Source organism: Rhinolophus sinicus, linkage group LG04 (genome assembly GCF_036562045.2).
Source record: "Rhinolophus sinicus isolate RSC01 linkage group LG04, ASM3656204v1, whole genome shotgun sequence".
NCBI lineage: Eukaryota > Metazoa > Chordata > Mammalia > Chiroptera > Rhinolophidae > Rhinolophus > Rhinolophus sinicus.
The window spans coordinates 137,326,327-137,347,360 of NC_133754.1; the positions used below are offsets into that span (position 1 = coordinate 137,326,327).

At 43.8% G+C, this 21,034-nt stretch overlaps 1 protein-coding gene across 8 annotated transcripts in view; it reads right to left on the reverse strand.

Annotated features, from left to right (window-relative positions):
* Positions 1–1,393: 1,393 nt before the first annotated feature.
* The window catches only part of RCL1 (RNA terminal phosphate cyclase like 1), a 49,667-nt gene continuing 30,026 nt past the window's right edge, over positions 1,394–21,034 (reverse strand). Inside the window, exons 6-11 of one of the 8 annotated variants that reach the window (XR_012495722.1) lie at positions 20,674–20,799; positions 16,307–16,463; positions 11,710–11,813; positions 7,075–7,118; positions 6,519–6,953; positions 2,045–2,181 (exon numbers count right to left, since the gene is read on the reverse strand). Coding sequence is in view for 4 of the 8 variants with exons in the window: in XM_074330478.1 (XP_074186579.1) it covers positions 2,031–2,181; positions 11,710–11,813; positions 16,307–16,463; positions 20,674–20,829 (568 nt within the window). In the remaining 4 variants the exon portion in view is untranslated. Of the gene's footprint in view, positions 2,182–2,678; positions 2,772–6,518; positions 7,119–11,709; positions 11,814–14,595; positions 14,677–16,306; positions 16,464–20,673; positions 20,830–21,034 lie in introns of those variants that run through there. The other 7 variants (XR_012495720.1, XR_012495721.1, XR_012495723.1 and 4 more) reach the window with 7 other exon arrangements.

Genomic DNA, 21,034 nt, shown 5'->3' on the forward strand with positions numbered 1-21,034 from the left:
ACTCATAGACACAGACAATAGTTTAGTGGTTACCAGAGGGTAAGGAGGGTGGGGGGTGGGAGATGAGGGTAAGGGGGATCGAATATATGGTGATGGAAGGAGAACTGACTCTGGGTGGTGAACACACAATGGGATTTATAGATGATGTAATACAGAATTGTACACCTGAAATCTATGTAATTTTACTAACAATTGTCACCCCAATAAATTTAAAAAAAAAGCAATGTTCTCTTCAGCTGGTACCACAAGAGGAAGTCAGATTCAAAGCACAAGAAGGACCTGAGGCATCCCTGCTGGCTTGAAGAGGAAGGGAACCAAGTTACAAGGAAGGCCTTCAACCTCTCTCTATAAGCTGGGAGTTGTCCCCAGCCGGCCAGAAAGGGAGAACTCTAGTCCTGCAACCTGAATTCTACCAGTTGAATGAACTGGAAGCATATTCTCTCCCAAAGCACAGCCTGGCTGACACTTTGATTATCAGCCTTGAGACCCTAAACAGAGAACCCAATCAAACCCACCAGGACCTCTGACCTACAGAACTGTGAGATGATAAACGGGTATTGTTTTAAGCCGCTGAGTTTGCAGTGATTTGTTATGCAGCTACAGATAACCAATACAGCATGTAAAGCTCTCAGTCAGTAGAGGGTCACCTCCCACACCCCCAGGCGAAACAGCAGACTTCCTCCGGCCTCTTTCACTGAAAAAGAAAGGGGTACCCAGAGGCCTCGGGGACAAAGACCTTCACACTTCCCAAGGCCACCCAGGTGCAGAACATCATTTAGAATCCTAGTAAGAAAGAACCAGATCTTTCCCCTTCTACCAACTCCCACACACCAAATGTAGACTCTTATTAGTGGGCAGGGGTGTTCCGGCACATTCCTGATGCGGAAGCCTTCACCCGGGCCTTTCTCCTCCGTGTTGAGAGATGAAGTAGTGTCCACACCTGGAACAAAGAGCAGGCCTGCTGCGAGGGGCAGCGTCCCCAGGCATGTTTCTCGGCTGGGATGCAAACCCACTGTGTGCAGAGCATCTACCTGGGGCCCCTCCATGTCGCCACTGAGAGACTCGGGGGACAGGGGAATCCAATACAAACACGAAGCGCCTGAGGCTTGCTGTGCTGAGTCACGAAGTTCTTCGTCTCTGACCGAGGACTCTCACGTCTTCTCCCGGCATCCACGAAACGGTAATCATCTAACTGATTAGCTTGTACATAAGGTAAAATTCCAGACTCTGACACTATTACACTTACATCCTTCAGTCAGGAGAGCTGATGTCTTTACATTACAAATTTCAGAGGAACAAAATATCCTTTATGAATTTTCTTGTGCAGATAATACAATCTGTATGACAGGGCTACTGTGAGAATAAAATAAGAAAATAGAGAGCACACCTGGGATATAGAAAACATCCAACAACTTTAATTGGAGCCCGGCAGCCCCAGGCACTCATCCCCCAACACACACATACAATGGACCAGACAGGGAGCAGTGTCTGTCTCCAAGGCAGCTCAGTGCATTCCTGAGACAAGGGATGAAGTACTCTCATATACCAATCTCTGACATTGGCATAACACTGCACTAATAAAGAGTGTTCACCCATATTATCTCATTTAATCCCTACACAGAAACCAAAGTTCAAAGAGGTCAGTCCTTGCAGAAATGATCTGAAAAGCAGCCACCAGACAGAAGCCCGGGGACGTGGGCCAAGGAAACACTGCGGGGACGCAGCTGTGACAGTGGTCTCACAGCACGACGGAGTCCTGAAGGCACTTTCCTTGTCTGGCTTAGCCCAGGGAGCTCTCATCAAGACAGGGCCTCCTGGGGAATATCAGGACCACTGGAGAAATGGCTGGAAACATGTGACATAAAGATGTTTTTTATTTGGATATTCTGATTGCTTTTAAACGGAAAATTGAGAAAGGCCTTAATGTAAGAGGTTATCCTGTCCTGGATGAATTTGGACTTGGTCCCTTTGGGTGCTTGGCGGCTTCCGCTTTGTCTGCAGGCGTTGGGGCCTTTCATCCCGCGCCAGGTTCACTTGAGGGTCTTGCTAAGGTTGGAGAAGCCAACGCCAACACAGGTCATCAGCACTTTATCCCCACCCTTAAGTTCTTCACCACATGGCTTGGTTTCAATTTTAAACATAATCTGGAAAAAGCTCTTCAAATGCCGCAAAAATTCTATCCTAAAAAGAAAAAAGGAGGAAGGAATCAAAGAGGAATCGATTTTTTAAAAAAAGTTCTCCTCCCACCTAGAACCCAAGCTTTTTAATTTCCCAGATCAAGAAAAATGACCAAAATTATGACATTCTCGTCAAAGCTGATTCAATAATATTTATTTACAGTCTGCCAATTTCCAGAGGATTTAGACAGCTTGCAGATGCACACGACAGAAGATTAAATAAGTAAATAAATGCATGTATACATCTATACATAAGGTTAGAGGTTAGTACATGACACAAGTCTTGTCCTACACACTCGTTACAGTACACATGGATATGGCATTAATACTTGAGTGGCTCCTGCAAAGAGAGAGACGCGTACTTTCACGATTCAGTGTCCTGAGGTAAAACCAAGTAGAATAACTGCTGCAGATGCCAAAATAGAGATGCCTCTCTCTTCATGCCTCAATCTCAATCCCTCCATTCACTTAACAAACAGTGATTGAATGCCTACAACGTACCTGGCACTGTTCTTGGAGACAGATATTGCAGTCAACTGAAAATCCCTTCTCACACGATGGTTTCAATCAAGTGGGACAGACAAGCTAAGTATTCTTGAAAAGGGAAATTTAAATAAAGTAAACAAGGCAGATGGGAGGAAATATGGGTCTAACAATATCTGTATGCATACAGCAGGAGGCAATACTCAATACGGTAGTCAGGGAAGGGCTCACAGTAAATGTGGTGAGATGGCGTCACTCACGCCAAGAATACCTTGGGAACCGCGATTCTATGAAAGGACCATGGTATGGCTATGCAGGCCTCTACCGGTCTGGGCTAGCACATTCAGCATCGCCGCAGCAACCCTGACCAGACGACTCACCTAGAGAATTCATTAAACACACAGGTCCCTGAAGGTTCCTGATCAACTGGCAACTGATAGGGAGGACATGTCCACATGGAAGACCCCAGAATCATAGGCTACATGCAAAGATGTCCCCTCCCCACCCCTTTCCAAGCCCTTTCTCCCCAGTGAATAGGGGCCAGAAATCTACTGTTCACAAGCACTCCTGGTGATTTTTATCAGGCAAGTTTGAAAAACACAGGTTTAGTTAAGAACAGATGGACTGTACATATGGAATAAAGAATTCCAGCAACTGTGTGTTGTGCTCCCTCCCAATCGAACCATCCAAACTCCCTACCCCAGCGCGACGGTTCTCTGTGCTGACTGCACATGGGATCACCTGAGCTGTCAAAATATTGACCCTAAAATGCAGCTCAATGGAACAGAATTGAGAGTCAAGAAAGAAATCCACTCATTTGTGGTCAACTGATTTCCGAAAAGGGTGCCAAGATAACAGGGAAAGAATAATCTTCTCAATGAATGATGCAGGAACAACTTCACATGCAAAAGACGAGGTTGGACCCTTCCATCACATTATACACAAAAATTAATTCAAAACGGATCAAAGACCTGCATGTAAGAGGTGAAACTATGAAACTCACAGAAGAAAACAGGAGTAAATCTTCATGATCTTGGGCTAGGCAATGGTTTCTTAAACACAACACCAAAAGTGGAATGATGAAAGAAAAAAAACAAATAAACTGGACTTCATCAAAATTAAAATCTTTTGTGGATACTATCAAGAAAGTGAAAATACAACTCCCAAGATGGGAGAAAATATCTGCAAATCATATACCTGATAAGGATCTAATATCTAGAATATATATGTAAAGAACTCTGACAACTCCATAATAAAAAAACAAATAACCCAATTTAAAAATGGACAAAGGATCTGAACAGACATTTTTCCAAAGAAGATATACATATGGCCAATAGCACATGAAAAGATGTTCAACAACATTAGTCATTTAGCAAAGTGAAAATCAAAACCATTGAAGTACCACTTGCCACCCAATAGAATGGCTCCAATCAAAAAGACAGATAATAACAAATGTGTGGGTCAGGACGTGGAAAAACGAATCCTTATACACTGCTAGTAGAAATTGCCACCACTGTGGAAAACAGTCTGACAGTTCCTCAAATTGTTAAGCAAGGAGTTACTATATGATCCAGCAATTCCACTCTTAGGTATATACACAAGAGAAACAAAAAACTACACCCACACAAAAACTTGTATACAAAAGTTCATAGCAGCATTATTCATAAAGGTCAAAGTGAAAATAATCCAAATGCCCATCAACAGATGAATAAATAAAATGTGGTGTATCCATACAATGGAATATTATTCAGCCATAAAAAGGAATGAAGTACTGACATGCTACAACATGGATGAACCCTGAAAACATCTTGCTAAAGTGAGGGAAGGCAGTCACCAAGAAACTCATATTGCATGAGTCTATTTACATGAAATGCACAGAACAGGCAAATCTATCACAGAGGCAGAAAGCAGATTAGTGGTTGCCTGGGCTGAGGCGAGTGGGAGGAATGGTGAACCACCATAATGGGCAAAGGGTTTCTTTCCGGGGTGGTGAAAATGTTCTAAAATTAGATTGTAGTTATGTTTACACAACTTTTTTATTATACTCAAAACCATTGAACTGTATGCTTTAATGGGTAAACTGTGTGGCATATGAAGTATATCTCAATAAAGCCGTTTAAAATAAACAAATGAATATGTATTTGTGAAGTCAAAAAAAAAGTACTGATCCTGGCTCCCACCCTCACACAGTATATACCAAACTAAGTATAAAGTTTACTGAAAAGAATTTCCCACCCCCTCCTGTCCCTCTGTCTGAGTTGGTCTAATCAGAGGAGAAGAGGAGACCCAAACAATTCCTCACCCTGCCTGGCTGCCCTGACGGCATGTCAGGGGCTAACAGATGAAACAGGAACTGCTCTGGGCAGTAGGCGTTCTGGTGAAGGCTGCATACTAACAGAAAAAGTCCTCACTTCTTTGCTCTCAATTCCTCTTATGATTATGCTACTTTACCTCCATCTTTAAAATACCACTGCATTTGTCAACTCTTCTCTCTGGCCAATAACCCCTCTGCATTGCTGGCTGTGCTTGTAGTGTCTAATTAAACGCTTATGTGTAGTTGTCTCACAATTGCCCCTCCCACCGTGGTGAATTATATAAGCCCCTCAAGGGCAATGACCGTATCTGTCATTGAAACCATGACACCTGCTAGGCACTACATAAGGCATTCATTAATGAGGCGCAGAATAGAATTGAGGAGTTAGAGCTCATTTTGAGAAATGACTTCAACATCCTTAGCAATTAAGGGAAGTCAGTTCTTCCCCTGCTGGCTTTCCTGTCTTACTAACCAATAGACATTTTCAGTTCTTTGCTCTCCACAATCTCCCCCACCCTGTCCTAGGAAAAAAAGAAAACAAACACACCAAACCCACAGATCAACAGTGCACATCTGTGGGCAAAGCCTCCAGCTGGCAGCAATGCAGACACAGCCAGCCATCTCACCCACTCGTCTGGGTTCTAAGGAGCAAACAGCCTGTTCTCTCCTGCACTGCGGCCTCGGCTCTCACACAGGCCCGCTCCCCGTCAGCGCCTCCCGAGCCTACTTCACTCTGAATCGTTCAACTGTGCTAGAAAAACCAGACACCCTCCCAGCTGGCAGAACTCCTAAGAGGCCTCAGCTTGCCTCTGATCTCTTGGAGAAGGATAGGAGAAACACAGATCTGAGTGTGCAGGCCTACAAATTTGCAGCTTTGGGATATTTGTAGCCTTTGGAATGGTTAGAAAAAGCAGAGTTGGTTCCACTTTTTACATAATGTTCTGCCAAGCCCTCAGCCTGAGGAAGGCTGCAAGGGACTGGCTTACGGAATGTTTCAGAACATCCTCCCAGCTCCAGCCCCATTCTCCCTGTCTGCTGTAGCTGGGCTATCAAAGAGCAAACATGCTCGAAAGCTGAGAAATAACCACAGACAATATTAAATCCTAACAAACAGTCTCTTTAAAAAAATGAAAACCAAACAGAACAAGCTCGCCCATAGCTAAAAGCAGTCGAACAGTCACATCCGACGCTGATACACACCCTTCTTCACAGCCCCACAGCCGTAGCCACACACAGGCCCCACGAGCCCCCACCTCCCAGGTGCAGAAACTTCCCTCTCCTCTCTTCCAAACACCACAGTGCAGATCCACACGTCCTAGGCACAACCACGTGACTACACAGTGAGGCAGCGAGAGCCGCAGCACGCTGAGCGGCTCGGCTCATTAACCGGTGACCAGTATTAATGGCAGCTTTTCAGACTAACCATTCTAGGGAACTGGGACTGTGCAACTCCCATGTAAAAGGACTTTGAGGGCTGCATCTGCAGTCAACTTTTTAAGAGGCAATTAAGTTCGCAAACTCATCCTAGAAAAAGTGCTACATACCTCATTGCTAAATATCACTGTGGTCACCTTCGAAGTACTCCCCTTGGGAAGCTATGCACCGATGCCAAAATTCAAAGCAATTTTTCTGGAATGGCCATCATCAGAGCTGTCATTGTATTACCCTTGATGTCCTGAATGTCATCCAAATGTCTTCCTTTCAGTATTTCCTTCATCTTCAGGTAAAGAAAGAAGTCATTGGGGGCCAGATCAGGTGAGTAGGGAGGGTGTTCCGATACAGTTATTTGTTTACTGGCTGAAAACTCCCTCACAGACAGTGCCGTGTGAGCTGGTGCATTGTCGTGATGCAAGAGCCATGAATTGTTGGTGAAAAGTTCAGGTTGTCCAACTTTTTCAAGCTGCCTTTTCAGCACTTCCAAATAGTAAACTTGGTGAACTATTTGTCCAGTTGGTGCAAATTCATAATAAATAATCCCTCTGAATTCAAAAAAGGTTAGCAACATTGCTCAAACAAGTTTGCGAATTTGTCAGACTTCGTATTTTTCAGAACAAAGTCATTTATTTTCCAAAAAAAAAAAGCCCCAAATCAATAACCTACTTTTCATGAAAGCCTCCAGTCCATGTGACAAGTTTCAGAGAATCCTAGAACACAGAGATAATTTTTCCTATGTATCTTCCAGCAGCACTGCTAGTCAACAGGTGACAGCCTTTGGGCTCAGTCACCTGCCCATTGAATCCCAATTGCCCAGGACTTGCCAGGTTGCCCGGCGCTGCCCCTTAAAATGTAGCCCCTCTCACCAGATCCCTCTTCTGACGCCTGCTAGAGCATGGGGGTGAAAGCAATCATGGGTGCACACTCTCTCTATGGCAGCTCCACAAGCACAAAACACAACAAAAGGTGCCTGACTCCTGCGCCACCAAGCCACTTGGATACTGGGGTTACCTACTTCTCAGGTCTAAGGAGTTGCTCTAGAAGTTGAGGGGATGGAAGATCCGGTGGTGAGAAGAGAATCTGCTGGATGGAGCCCCCTGTTGTCATTACACCACAGCTTCTAAATATACTGGTGGTGCTTTTTCTGCCAAACAGTGGCTTTCCCAAAGCCCAGATAGCTTCTGCTCTAAGAACGAAGTTATTAAATTCGACTTAAAGGCAGAAGGAAAGAGAGAGCCAGGCTGGCTGCCCTGTTGGGAGATGTGGGTGCCAAGCCAAGTGGCTAAGGACTTACAATGAACAGACCTCTAACCTCTCTTTTTCATCTGGAAACTAAAGATATCACTTGCTTTTACCATTTGCCAAATATGTTCTGGGGTTCAAACAGCTTAATCAAAGTGACAGGGCTTTGCAACACTTAAACACAATTAAATAACACATGTAAGGTGGAGTGGTATCACGCTAGCTCAGGGCAGCAGTTAAACAACTGAACCCAAAAAGCAGGAGGCTTGGCCAGCAGTGCCCACTTTTCCCTGCATTATCTCATTTGATCTGGACACTGCTGTGCTACAGACTAAGTGAGCCAAGACCCCCAATCAATCCGTGTTTCACAGGGACACTGGGCTCTCGCTTCCCAGCACTTCCCAAGTAGCAGAACGAGGTCACTTATTAAAGTTAGAACAAAACAAAGTGGCATGGTTTATTTTAGACCTCCAACTAAAGATAGAAGGAGATCATTTTACGGCGGAATTTGAAAAGATGTGGCGTGGCAGCCTGCCTCAGGCAGGCGGGCACTCGGGTCCAACACTATGGACAGAATCCCAGTCCTTACGTAAGAGCACGGTGGGTCAGGCAAGCACAGCTCGGCTGAGACTGTCTGGGGCTGAGCCCCACTTGCTGACTGTGTGACTCTGGGCACGCGACTCAGCCTCTCTGTGCCTCAACCCCCTCACCTGCAGACCGCATGTGTACTTGTCTTTATACCCTCAGAGGTTTATTATGAGAACTTAATGAGTTCATAGTTGGAAAGCACTTAAAACAACATCTGGCCAACAGAAAACATACTGTTTGTTAAATAAACACCTACCTTACAGAATTCTTGGGAACAGTAAATAAAATGTGTGTAGTCTGTTTAGCAACACAACTGCAGGAAGTTAGTCATAATTTAAAAATTAATGGATATAGATTTATTGATAGCTGAGCAAACAATTTACAACGGACTTCAGGCCTGAAACTGCCCAAAGCACGTTCACTGGGCCTCCTGGCGTTCGAAGTGACCTTAACGGGAGCCTGGCTCTCCCAGACTGGGGCAGGGCAAGGGGGGCTCTGGGTGGGACGGCAGCGTCCAGCGCTGACTGAGCTCCAGTGGGAGCACTGAGCACCTGACCTCATTTAAGCCTTGCTCCATCTCCACAAGCCCACTGTTTCAGGAGCGTCCCCTCCTCTCCGGATGACAGCAAGGCTCAGAGATGCTAAATACCTATCCATGGTCTCCCGGTCCCCCGGGGTACAGCCACCACTGAAATCCAACAAAATGCAGAAAGCTCTGGGAACCACAGTCTCCAATCAAACAATTTCTGAAAGTGCTAATTAAGATGCTCACAGATATGTTTTCTTGCTGTTAACCCTACTTTTAATTAAAGTATAAATCCTCCTTAAACTGTAATATTAAGCTTTTTGAGGGGAAGGTAGAACTACTGCCGCCAACTGTAAAACGCCTAAAACTCAACAAATTGAACAGAAAGAAATTCTACACATACCAGCATGTTATCCAATCGTACTTTATTCTACTGGAAAAAAAAAAACCTCGCTGGCCTTCCCGAAGAATTTCACACATATAGACTTACTTTCTCAAGTACCACAGAAAACCACAATCTCCTGAAGTAAGACAAAGGGAAGAAGAACAGGAAGAATATAGACACCTTTATTTTCCAGAAAGAGTTTAAAAGCAACACCGCAAGAAAAAACATCCTCCTTAATCCCACGGTCTGTAAATAGACATTTAAAAAGCTATTTATACCAATCAGAATGTGCAAACTGCCAGAAGAAATACATTTCTTTAAACCAAGGAGGGTCTTGCTTCTGGTTTTTTTGAGAAACTTGAGGTTTCAGAAAACAGATTTTGATGACTTTAACTGCACATAAAAATAAGTGATAGTTTGGCCTCTCAAACTCTTGAATCCAACTAGGATAAACTGTTCCTCCCACCACGATTATACTGACCTTGATTCTGGGCCACTTTCACACTAACCTGTACACACAAATATTGTTAATTTTGTCTACTGGGACCCTGAAGGACATATTTTTCTTCTCACCTTTGCCCTCCACCACTTGGGGCCACTGGAGTCTTCCACAATGATAAAAGGGCTAAAAGGGTCCCAAGCAGATACAGCTTTCAAAAATAAACTTCTTACTACCCCACCCTCCACCTTTTCTAGCTTACCAAAAAGAAAGGGGGCTCCCTTTCCCACCCCATTGCAGCCTCTCTTGCATGAAACCCTGGGAGGCAGGTAATCCAGAGGAAGAATGTCCTGCAATCAAGTCTCAAAACATAATTTTGTAATTTGTCCCACTCCTGTAAAGCTCAATTCAGAGCAGACCACTTTATTTTCCCAGGATATGTAGTAATTTTAGGCAAGGTTTCTAGAACACAAGACACTACAATTAATGTTTAGTGAGGGGTTGTGTAGAGGAGGACACGGGAACTTTAAAAAATGTCCAGTCACATCTTGACCATCTACCTCCACAGGGGCTGCTGACCTGAAAAAATTATAAAGGCCCTGTAGCCAAACAAACAAAAAAAAACAACAACTCTAAAAGTAAAAAAAGTGTCAAGGAAAAATAAAAATACACATTCCATTTTCCACATAATGTTCTGCCAAACCCCATGCCCCATGCCCCATGACCACACACATTTCTAGACACCACTTCATGCTGTGGAGCGGTCAGGCCTTCTGCTGCCCTGAAGCAGAGGCTGGGAAAGCAGCAGCAATGAGACAGCTGAGAAGCTGAAGGGAGCCATGGTGGTCACAGAGCTGTCAGCCACTTCCAGCAAACTCTCTACAGGAAGCGAATCTCTGCATTTAGGGCGCTAGACTCCCAGCCCTCACCTCCTCCCCAAATGCCTTAACTACAAAGTCTATTTTAGCAATGTTGATTCCTGATGTGAGTGTGCCATTTAGGATTACTCAATTTCAGGTTTCCTGTCCTGTGAAATACTTGATACAAGTTATCTGCAGATAATGTGGTCCTCATCAGTTTCCTGCTTATCATTCTTCCCCCACTGAGAACAGAATGTATTCTCTTCCATTTCCTTGTTCTAAAAAAACCTCCTAACACCAAGTCAAAAAAACAAAACAAAACAAAACCCTCCAAAAAAGTATTTCAAGCTCCTGGTCTCCACGTCCCCCTCAAGCCATGGTCCAAGGGTACAATGCCCCCTCAGCAACGCTCGCCCCTTTCTCAATGCGATGGCACCACCATTCTTCAGTTATCACAGTACTGTACCTTTCAGATATACAGCATCGGTACCATGATAACCGAAAAAGGACAGTTCAGTCTCATATCTACCTGAATACTTCCTCCCACACGACAAGCACCCCCCAGCCCCCACCCCCAGATGGCCATGTTAAGATCTCAAGCATATAAGCACATGTCCCCACACCCAGATGTCAGAGCTCACACGGGCTGCTTACAGCAACCTCATTTACTATCAATGGGAAGTGCTTCTTTCACGGTGCTGTTAATAATTCAAGTCTTCTGATGAGCTGCTCTTTTTGGAGACTGCTTGCTTTAATACCTCAGCAGTCAACTTCTGATAACATCCAATGGCCTCAAGAGCACTTTTACAATTTCCCTACTTGTCCAGTGGCATGACTGTGGACTTTGCCTCTTTTCTTCATGTTTCTAGCCAATTCACACCCTATCACCTAGGATGAAGAGATGGTCCTATTTGCCACAGCTGGGGAAAAGAGGGATTAAAAAAACTAACAACAAAATCCAAGCTATAATGGAACCAGGAGTTTACCTCCAAAATGGAAAAAACTCTAAAGCATAAACAAAAGGACTGTCCAATCTATCACACAATTTTAATGACACAGAAATGATGAAACCACAGGAGAGAAAGGAAGGCAAAAATCCTCGTGAAACACCACATTTTTAAGAGCGACAACCTCTAGCTCATTTACGGATCAGTAAGGAGGTGTGCACAGTGGTGGCTGTGCGCAGTACAGCACCTTTGTCATTTCATGCATTTGGGAGGTGAGACGGGACAGCATGACGAGGCTGCAGAAAACAACTCACGTGTAGGGCGAGAGTGGGCCTAACAGGACTTTGGACACATCCTGCTGTCCGAGGGACATGAGCAGCAGAGCCAGGCTTTGGTTGGTCGAATCCACACATCCACCCTGTGAAGACAAACACTTTAAAGATTACTTGTCGTGCCAACCAGAAAATGGAAAACCACAGCAACAGTCACAGGTATGGAACAAAATAATACGGAGCTTTTAAGAGTAATCTTTGTATCAATTAACTTCAGGAGGTTAAACTAACAGTTAATCAGAACAATTGTATTAGCTGAGACTATCAGAATTCAAGTTTACTGAGGTATCTTGTAAAAAATAAAAGCTCCCCTTAGTAATTAAAGCAGCAGCAGGACATATAAGCCAAAAAGCATAATCAATGCTAGGAAGTGTATAATTAATTGAGGGTGAAGTAAATGCTACTTCTGTTTATTTAATCTGTCACTGACCACAGTCAATCTGACATCAAACGGCCTTTACCTTTCAAGGTTTTTATCTATGTATAGCACTATTCAGTCACACTCAGAAACTATTTGCCATGTTACATTACTTTCTCCTCTTTATCTCTTCCCGTGTGCCTCAAAACTGAAGAGCTGTTAGGGTCAGATCCCTCCATTCCTATTACTTATGCTCTATTTTCCCCTAATTTTCCTTGTTTTTCTCCCAAATCAATAAGCAGAACAGAATTCTTTTCACAAATTTTCTCTTGAAGTATAACTGCTTTGGTTGCCTTTCTTCTTTTATTATCAAATTTCTTGACTATTTCAGCCATTTTGCTTCTATTATACTAGATCTGTGCATTACTGCTGTTTACATTTGTGTCTTTAAAAAAGTCTGTATTTGTGGGATAACTCTATGTAACACAGTTCAAACTTACATTGTACACAGTGAAAGCAGGATGACCTTAAATTTCCACATATTTTGCACAAGTCACAAAAAGAACCCAGTTTCTGACCAAAGCACATTAGAGTACAAGGCTAGACTTTCCCCGACTTTGAACAGAACAGGTGGCCGGCCACCCACTGCTGTTCATGTGGGTACACTTCTCTCCTTTTTAAATGCATGTAGGTAGGTAAGAAATCCATTCTTAGGCAGACACTCACTCTTTGCTCTCAGACTTCATTTATGACAATGGAGTAAGAAAATAGAGGGCTTCTCGTACTGCTAGCCTTTATGAAAATCTATTGCTCTTCCTAAACTGAGTTAATATTTTCCTCACTTAGCAAATGCTAGGACAAGTAGAGTTATAGTATATATATATTTCCATCCAAAGATGAAAACCTGACCTACAAAGAACGTGAGAACCAACAAAACTAATTGTTTTATAGAACTTGCTCCCTTTCATAAAACTGTCTAAAACTAAGCTGTTCTCTTCAGGCTCTGCTTCCTATCACTAGTCTACCAATGTTGCTATTCCACCATTCTCAACTGATTTTTATTATGTACCAGACCAATATTTTAGTGCAATAAACATGTTGGGGTCTGTGTACAGAACACCATGGAGGAGTGATGAGGCCACCCCGACAGCAGGTACAACCCTTGTGCCATGTTGCTTCAATCTCACTGCAAAGATGAGATATGAGCAGGAGCCAGAAACAATTCAAGGCAAAGCCAAAGCCATGCAGCAGCTGAGGGCTGTGGGCACTGGGCGGGCGGGGCAGGGAGGGAGGCTTTGGGGAGGTGGGGACTTATATTGGCCCTGGAGGGGTGAGCAGGGTTGGGGGGGGGGAGAGCAGGAGGATGGGGGAAATATGACCCAGGGATAGTGGGGAACAGCCAGGAGGCCAGGTCTGAAAGTGGCAGTATCTATCTGCGGAGAAGTACGTGAAACTGCGGGGAGAAGGTGGAGCAGACAGACTGAGGGCTTTTCTGAATAACGGGTTTTGACTTTACTTTGGGAAGTGCGAAGCTAGTGAAGGTCGTTGAGCACTAAGTGGTAAAAAGATCAGATCATTGTATTGGCGGGGGGGCGGGATTTAGACTGAAGATGTTGGAGAGGATTTGGAAAGGACTCCCCCCTCCCCTGCAAGTGGGGAGAGCCAGCACACATAATAGGCGTTGGGGGGAGGGGCAGTAATGGGCAGAGGGTAGTAGATGGAAGCAGCAAAAAAAATGGATAGGAAAGAGCAGTTCCAGAAAGCCTGGAACAGAATTGAGAGGACTTGGTAACTGGTGAGATATAAATAGAACAAGAGGGATTAGATCAGAGGATTAAAATTCTGGTAAAAATAAACCAGACATTCAAAGGGGATGAATTCTTATTACTCAATAAACCATGTCACATCACAGATCTATAAAGAATTATTCACAAAAACATGAGGCATTTTGTCCGTTTAATAACTGAAGAGCATAGACACAAACAAAGGAAGTTTTCTTAAAGATTAAAACAAACAACCTTGGTACAGGCACAATGAAATGGTTTAAAGTGGAACTTAACTAGAATAGAAAAATACAATGACCTCATCCAGGTTGCAAGTTTTCTCTCTTGTGGACTGGGGGCTGTGCTTTCACCCTGAGGTCTAGAATACGCTGTTTATGGGGATGTAAAACACTCCACTTGTGCTCGTAGTTCCCACTGGGCTGTTCTGTAATATGATGCTTCCAATTCCCCCTGGTCTACTGGAAAGAGATGGAGGCATCCCCAGGGCTTGCCAGCCACCACGCACCCAGGAAGAGAAACCTAAACAAATCCCCAGGGACTTAGGAACGCATATATCACACGCACATTCTGCCCTCACAAATGTCCAGATGACAAACTTCCTGAACTAAGTAACTGACAGAGGTAACCTCTTGATTATTTACTCCCAACTTTCAAAATAAAAATAAAAAATCACTAAATTAAGCATCAAACATTGGACTGATTTAGCATCAAAAAGCTGAGCCAGACCTTGATTGCACAAAATCGTGAGAAGATACTTCCTCCTTCAGGATTTCATTTGACAGGATATTTCTTTTCTCTATTTCGTAGCTGAATGGTGAGTAAAGCGGATGGAGTTACTCTACTGAAGACACAATTATAGGTCCTTTGTCTTCCATTTTAATTAGACGGACATTAAATAAAACCACTTACCTGGACATTGTAATTAACTCTAAAACAGTGCTTTCTTACTTGTTCCCCCTTGAGAGCAATGAGTTATTTTCAAGAATGATGACCTGCATCACGGAAGTGGCTTGTGACATACACTGTTTGCCTTAGTGGGACCTGTGAGGGATCAACACCCACGGCCCCAGGCATCACCCTACCATACCTACCACAGTGATTAATAAATTACAGGAGCAAAAGGAGGAATTAAAAAAAAAAAAAAATCACCACTATACCCCGGCCTTACTGGTTTTATTTCACTGGGCTTACACATGATTTTTGCTACTTCAAGCAGGGCAAAACTTTCTTGGAGACTTCAGGAAAGAACCACAGAAATGCCTAATAACTGAGAATAAATACACAGATAAATACAGAGATGAAAGGCTCTTCAGCTGGAGGGGAAAAAAAGCCAACTTACAAATATTACGCATCACCCAGAATGCAGTTCTTGCTAGCACTTAGTTCAAGGGTGTGCAGCCTCGCATACACAGCAGAGAAATGACTGTCCCTGGGAGCCTGTCCTGGATCTGCATGGCACGAAAAGGTTTCACCTGTCTGACATGGAGCCAAGGCAAAAGATGGAGCAGAGTAACGGAAATCTGGGAGCCACATGTGTGATTCTCCTCTAACCAAGTATATAGGACTTCAAAGAATGTATTTTCAGGCAGCCTCGTCTTATTTCTCCTGCCACCATCCTTCCTTCCCTCCCAATTTCTTTCTTGCTTATTTTAGGTCACCCCAACTATTTTGGGGAAACAGAGTAAAAGTGTATGTATGCCTCTGTGCATGCTGCTCATATGAATCAACAGAGAAAAAACTGTGGCAACTGAGAGGACAGGTTGGTCCAGGCAGGTCTGAGCTGTGTCCCCCCAACCAGAGCTGCAGATGAAAGATGGCAACTGATGAATTCTTGTCTTCAGCTTTGTGTCGCCTTTCTTTGACCTGTGTTCTCGTCTTTCCAAAGCCCCTGTGCCATGCTCTGACACAGGCTTGCCTTCCCTAAACATTCTTCTATGTTCTACAACACCCACTGCAAATCTAGCCTGTTGACACTATTTTCTACCTGAATCAATTGCTACACACAAACCCAGACTTCCGACTTCCCTTGGAAAACCTGAAGACAATAAGCCCTCGTTCCCACATGGTAACACCCAGGGGAGCAGCTTCGGCAGGGCAATGCATTCTCTTCAACTAGCCAGGCCCCACCTAACCTGCTTCATTTTTTTTTTTTTTTACCTCCTCTCTCGTATGAGTCTGTTCCAGTTCTTTCCTCTCTCCACAGTTAAAACTTACCTGTCCCGTATCCTAATCTGGGGGGGCTGGATCTCTGCTCACTGACTAGTTTAGATAATCCATTAAATTATTTCATGTTAAACTGTTTAATCGGTAGGAAGAGGCTAACTCCTTGGCTTAAGCCGTTGGCTTAAGAGGAGAAAGTTGCTAAGGAGTAAGAATGAGAGATAATGAACTGCTTCCTGATGGCTCCTCTCCTGACCTGCAAAGGTTGAGTACATACCCTGTAGATTTCTTCCAGGAGCAGCTTGGCACAGCTCCTCCCGAGGTCCTCTGGAAGCACCGCTTCTCCCTGGCCCTGAGGGTTAGAGGCCAGCTCCGCACTGAGGAACGTGCCGTTGGTGGTCTCAGCAACCAGCGACAACCCAAAGCCTGGAGACCTGGGGGTTCAAAGGCACAGATACTGAGTAACGTTCATGAAGTGGGGTTCACATGCAGCAAAGGAAAGACAAACATCCTTCTGATGGCATGCTGTCTGGTTACACCAAGACTTATTAGGGTTCCTTCTAGCTTACACAGGAAATACACCATGTCTCCCTGAAAATAAGACCTAGCCAGACTATCAGCTCTAATGAGTCTTTTGGAGCAAAAATTAATAGAAGACCCCGTCTTATTTTAATATAAGATCGGGTCTTATATAATATAATGTAATATAAGACCAGGTTTTATATTACTTTTTGCTCCAAAAGACACATTAGAGCTGCTGGTCCAGCGAGGTCTTATTTTCCGGGACACAGGGTACATTACTTCGTGAGGACACACATGGCAGAACCAAGGAAGATGCATCTTGCACTGCTTTTCCTATTAGCCCTCTGTTCCCTTCCCCCCACTCCTCCTACACTGTAAAACATCCTACTATGTGGGTTTATAATAACATTAGCAAGGGCTACCAGACATTGAGCACCTACTTTCTGCCAGTTTCTGCAGTCGATATTATGTCTCCATTTACAAATGAGGAGATGGAGACATTACGCACCTGGCACCAAGTCCACACAGCAAGAAGGTGACTGAGATGTGTGCCAATCGCAGGTCTTTGTCCAAAACCTACACAAGTTCTCCACCACAGCCTGCACTCACAACCCAGGGGCAAGCAGCCCGGAGACCTCAGTGCAGCTCTTCTTGAGAAACATCAGGCTTTTCCCCCGATAATGAAAACCACCACACAAGCTAGCAAGGGCCTAGATAAGGCACACCTTTATGTTTCTGTCCCCAAGGGACACCTCTAAGCCAGAATTCTAGGAGCTGGCACTATGTTCTCTCCCATTGTGTTTCTAATACCCTCTTGTTCAGGACCACAGCTCACTCATTCACTCATGCATCCAACAAACATTTGGGGAAAAGCTTCCATGGGACAGGAACTGGGGACACTGTGGTTACACCTGCCCTCACAGACTTTGGTGACAACTAGTTTAACACAAAACCAAATCAGTCCATAAACAATAAAAACAAGCATGTCTCCACCAAGTTTCCAGATCTGACACATCAAATCTACTGCACCCAGTGTCTTAAAAACATACGAAGTCTGACAACTAAGTTCAAGAACTTGTTGCTAACTTTTTGGATATCAGAGGGATTATTATGAATTTGTACCAATTGAACAGTTAACCAAGTTTACTATTTGGAAGTGCTGAAAAGGCTGCGTGAAAAAGTTAGACGACCTGAACTTTTCGCCAACAACTCATGGCTCTTGCATCACGACAATGCACCAGCTCACACAGCATTGTTTGTGAGGGAGTTTTTAGCAAGTAAACAAGTAACTATATTGGAATACCCTCCCTATTCACCTGATCTGGCCCCCAATGACTTCTTTCTTTACCCAAAGAGAAAGGAAATATTGAAAGGAAGACAGTTTGATGACATTCAGGACATCAAGGGTAATACGATGACAACTCTGATGGCCATTCCAGGAAAAGAGTTCCAAAATTGCTTTGAAGGTGGACTATGTGCTGGCATCGGTGCATAGCTTCCCAAGGGGAGTACTTCGAAGGTGACCGTAGTGATATTCAGCAATGAGGTATGTAGCACTTTTTCTAGGATGAGTTCGCAAATTTAACTGTCAGACCTCGTATGTCATCAGGAAGGAACAGCCACCTTCTGAGCAGTACAGCCCACACGCAATCACCATACAGACCTGCCTCTTTTGACAAAAGTCAACACACGTGTTCAAGAAGCACCTTCTATGCATCTGGCACAACATGAACCAAGATACTTATTTCAGAAAAACTATGTGTAAAATTAATGATGTTTCAAATGCACTATATTAGCTCACTGTAGGGAGGAACTATAATGACCAGTCATTAATTTCTTTTAAAAAATTTGACTGTCTTGCAGCCCAGGGTTAATAACACCTGCCAAGAGAAGGGGCTGAAGTGAGTTACTTATTTATTGAAAGGTACCGGGGCACTCTGAGTAATGCTTAACAGTCTAACACCGTGCCAGCCACTCATCATCATGGGACATTCTAGCACCATCTCAAGCTGCCTTTCAGTCACTTGACCAAGAGCAGGAGGGGGCGTTCAGCTCAGCAGCAGAAGCAGTGGCATGCAAAAATAAAGAGTGAAAAATGGAGGGAAGGGAGAACCTGAAGAGAAGCTACTATCACTGCTTTAACCCACTTACCTGAATTTCCCAAGAACTTCCAAATTTTCCCATCCACGTGAATTTTTTAGGGCACGTGTATTTGTTATTACAACAAACTTTATACTTCATCGCTCCATTTAATATATTCGTTTTACAGAAAACAAGATAATATATTAAGCTTTATGTACTTTACTCCAATTTCCCCCTCATTTGCGGTGTGTGTCGTCAGCCCCATTTCAAATTACGCTGACAAAGTAGATGGTCACCAGGTGGCCTCATTGAAGACGCACATTAGTACAGTTTATAAAGAGACAAGCCTCCCAAACTTTCCAACTGATAAAGGATAGATTTTTCTTTATAAGTCATTACATGAGAGTCAAAAGGGGACCACACTAGAGACGTGCGTGCTGGTCCGAGCACTGACGCAGACCATCAGGAAGTGCTGGCCCCAAGGCTCTCGGCCACGGCCACAACATAACTCTCACTTCCGGATTTCAATAAGCCTAATTCATGTGGATACTTCACTGACTTAGAAGAAGAAAATATCCACCCATGACTTTATCATTTCATAACAGAGAAGATCACCATTTGTCACCTGTAACTTAACAGTTAGAAAACTAAACACAAACATAACTGCATACATTGGTTTTAATTTCTGAAGGGGAGCTTGGAGGTGATGGCCCACGCCTCTCATACACCCACATCTCGATCCATGCCTGAGCTTCCTACTCAGCATGAGCAAGTATGGGACCAGCCCACACCCTAGGCTCAGCCAAGTCAGTGGAAGTATAAAAAGCCACACTCGAGCTGGCGGCGGTATGGCCTTCAGGCCTGCTCTGCTTCATTCCGGGCCACTCTTTGGTAGAGGCAGAGGCCAAAGAGAAAAGGCACTATGGAGAGGAAGCCATTCAGACACCTGCTGCTGCTAGCTGTCCTCCCCCATCTGTCTGTAATCCCCCTGGCCAAGAATAGAAGAGAAAGAAAAGTATAACCTCAGCAGCTATGGTCCATTTCTACAGCACCCACTATGTGCCAGGTGTGCCTTAGTGGCTCATGTATCTGAACGTTTCATCTTTCCAATAATGTAAGGATGCAGACATTATCGCTCCCACAGTATAAACATGGAAAACACTGGTGATATTTGAGCAAAACACCAAAGGCTTGGGACCATCACTGACCTTTCCAAATTCCAGAAGAAAGGGCCAGCTTTGCACACAAATGCTTTCCCAACGCTAACCTCTGACACCACCACCTCTGTTGCTTTGGACTATGAGCCACCGTGTTTCAGAAATCACCTTCATCTTTCCCTCGGGCTTCACAAAGGTCAGAGATCCCATAACACGCAGCCCTCCCAGTCCAGGAATATATGGATGTTTACTTTCAACTTTTCTTTATGTTTAACATTTTCACAGTAAAAAAAATGGGTTTTACTTGCTTCTCTAACTTGTTTTTAAATATACAATCAACTAAAAAAGTTATTTTCATTACATAGATCATTAACTTTTTATTTTCTAAAGTGAGGTTTTCCACAAAGACTTTCACTAAATCAAACTCAAATCCGCAATAACAACTTTTCTTTGGCTCTAGGGATGGTGTTCCCCTTGATGGAGAGAGAATGTGACTGGCGCCTGGGCCAACAAAGGATTTTTCTCCCTAAACTGTTATTTACTCAGGATAGATGAACTTGTTTCTGTTTTTGTGGGAACAGAGTGCAGATGGGATTTAAAGCTTACAGCGCTGTTTATTAATAGTTTTCATTCCCCCTGGCTGGGGACTGGGCGCCTCATCTCCCAGCACTGGCCGCTACGACGCTTCTGTGACGGGAGTTGTTGGTGACACTGGCAATAAGTCAGAAGGAAATTAATTCTGAAATTGTTCTTCCAAAAAAAAAAGAAATTGTTCTTCCTTTGGCTGCCCAATCTCAGAGCTGGCAGTTCTAACTTCAGTCAGGAGTCTGAAAAAGGCTGGGGCAGCTGCAAAATTAGGCTCCAAAAATGCACAGGCACTTACTTCCCAGAGTTGACGCCTTTCATGTGGTCTGTGTAAATATAGATGTCGGGTATGAACTTGTTGAGGATGCTCCTTGCGGAATCCACAATCCGGTTTGCCATCTGAGGTGATACACGCACGGAGTACCTACAAACTGCAGTTAAGGGTGTCACGCTGCTTTGACGTCAGAATAGAGAAAAGTCAGTTACAAAGCTAGCAAGATTTATGAAACTGCAATAACAAACTGGGACTTCTAATTCCATTTTATTTTCCAGCTGTATTTCATTACTTGACTGTACAGTACTATTATCAATTTTTATATTATTTTTATTTATTATAATTTTTACATTATTGTTCTAAAAGGCTTAAATGCTCATGGTGA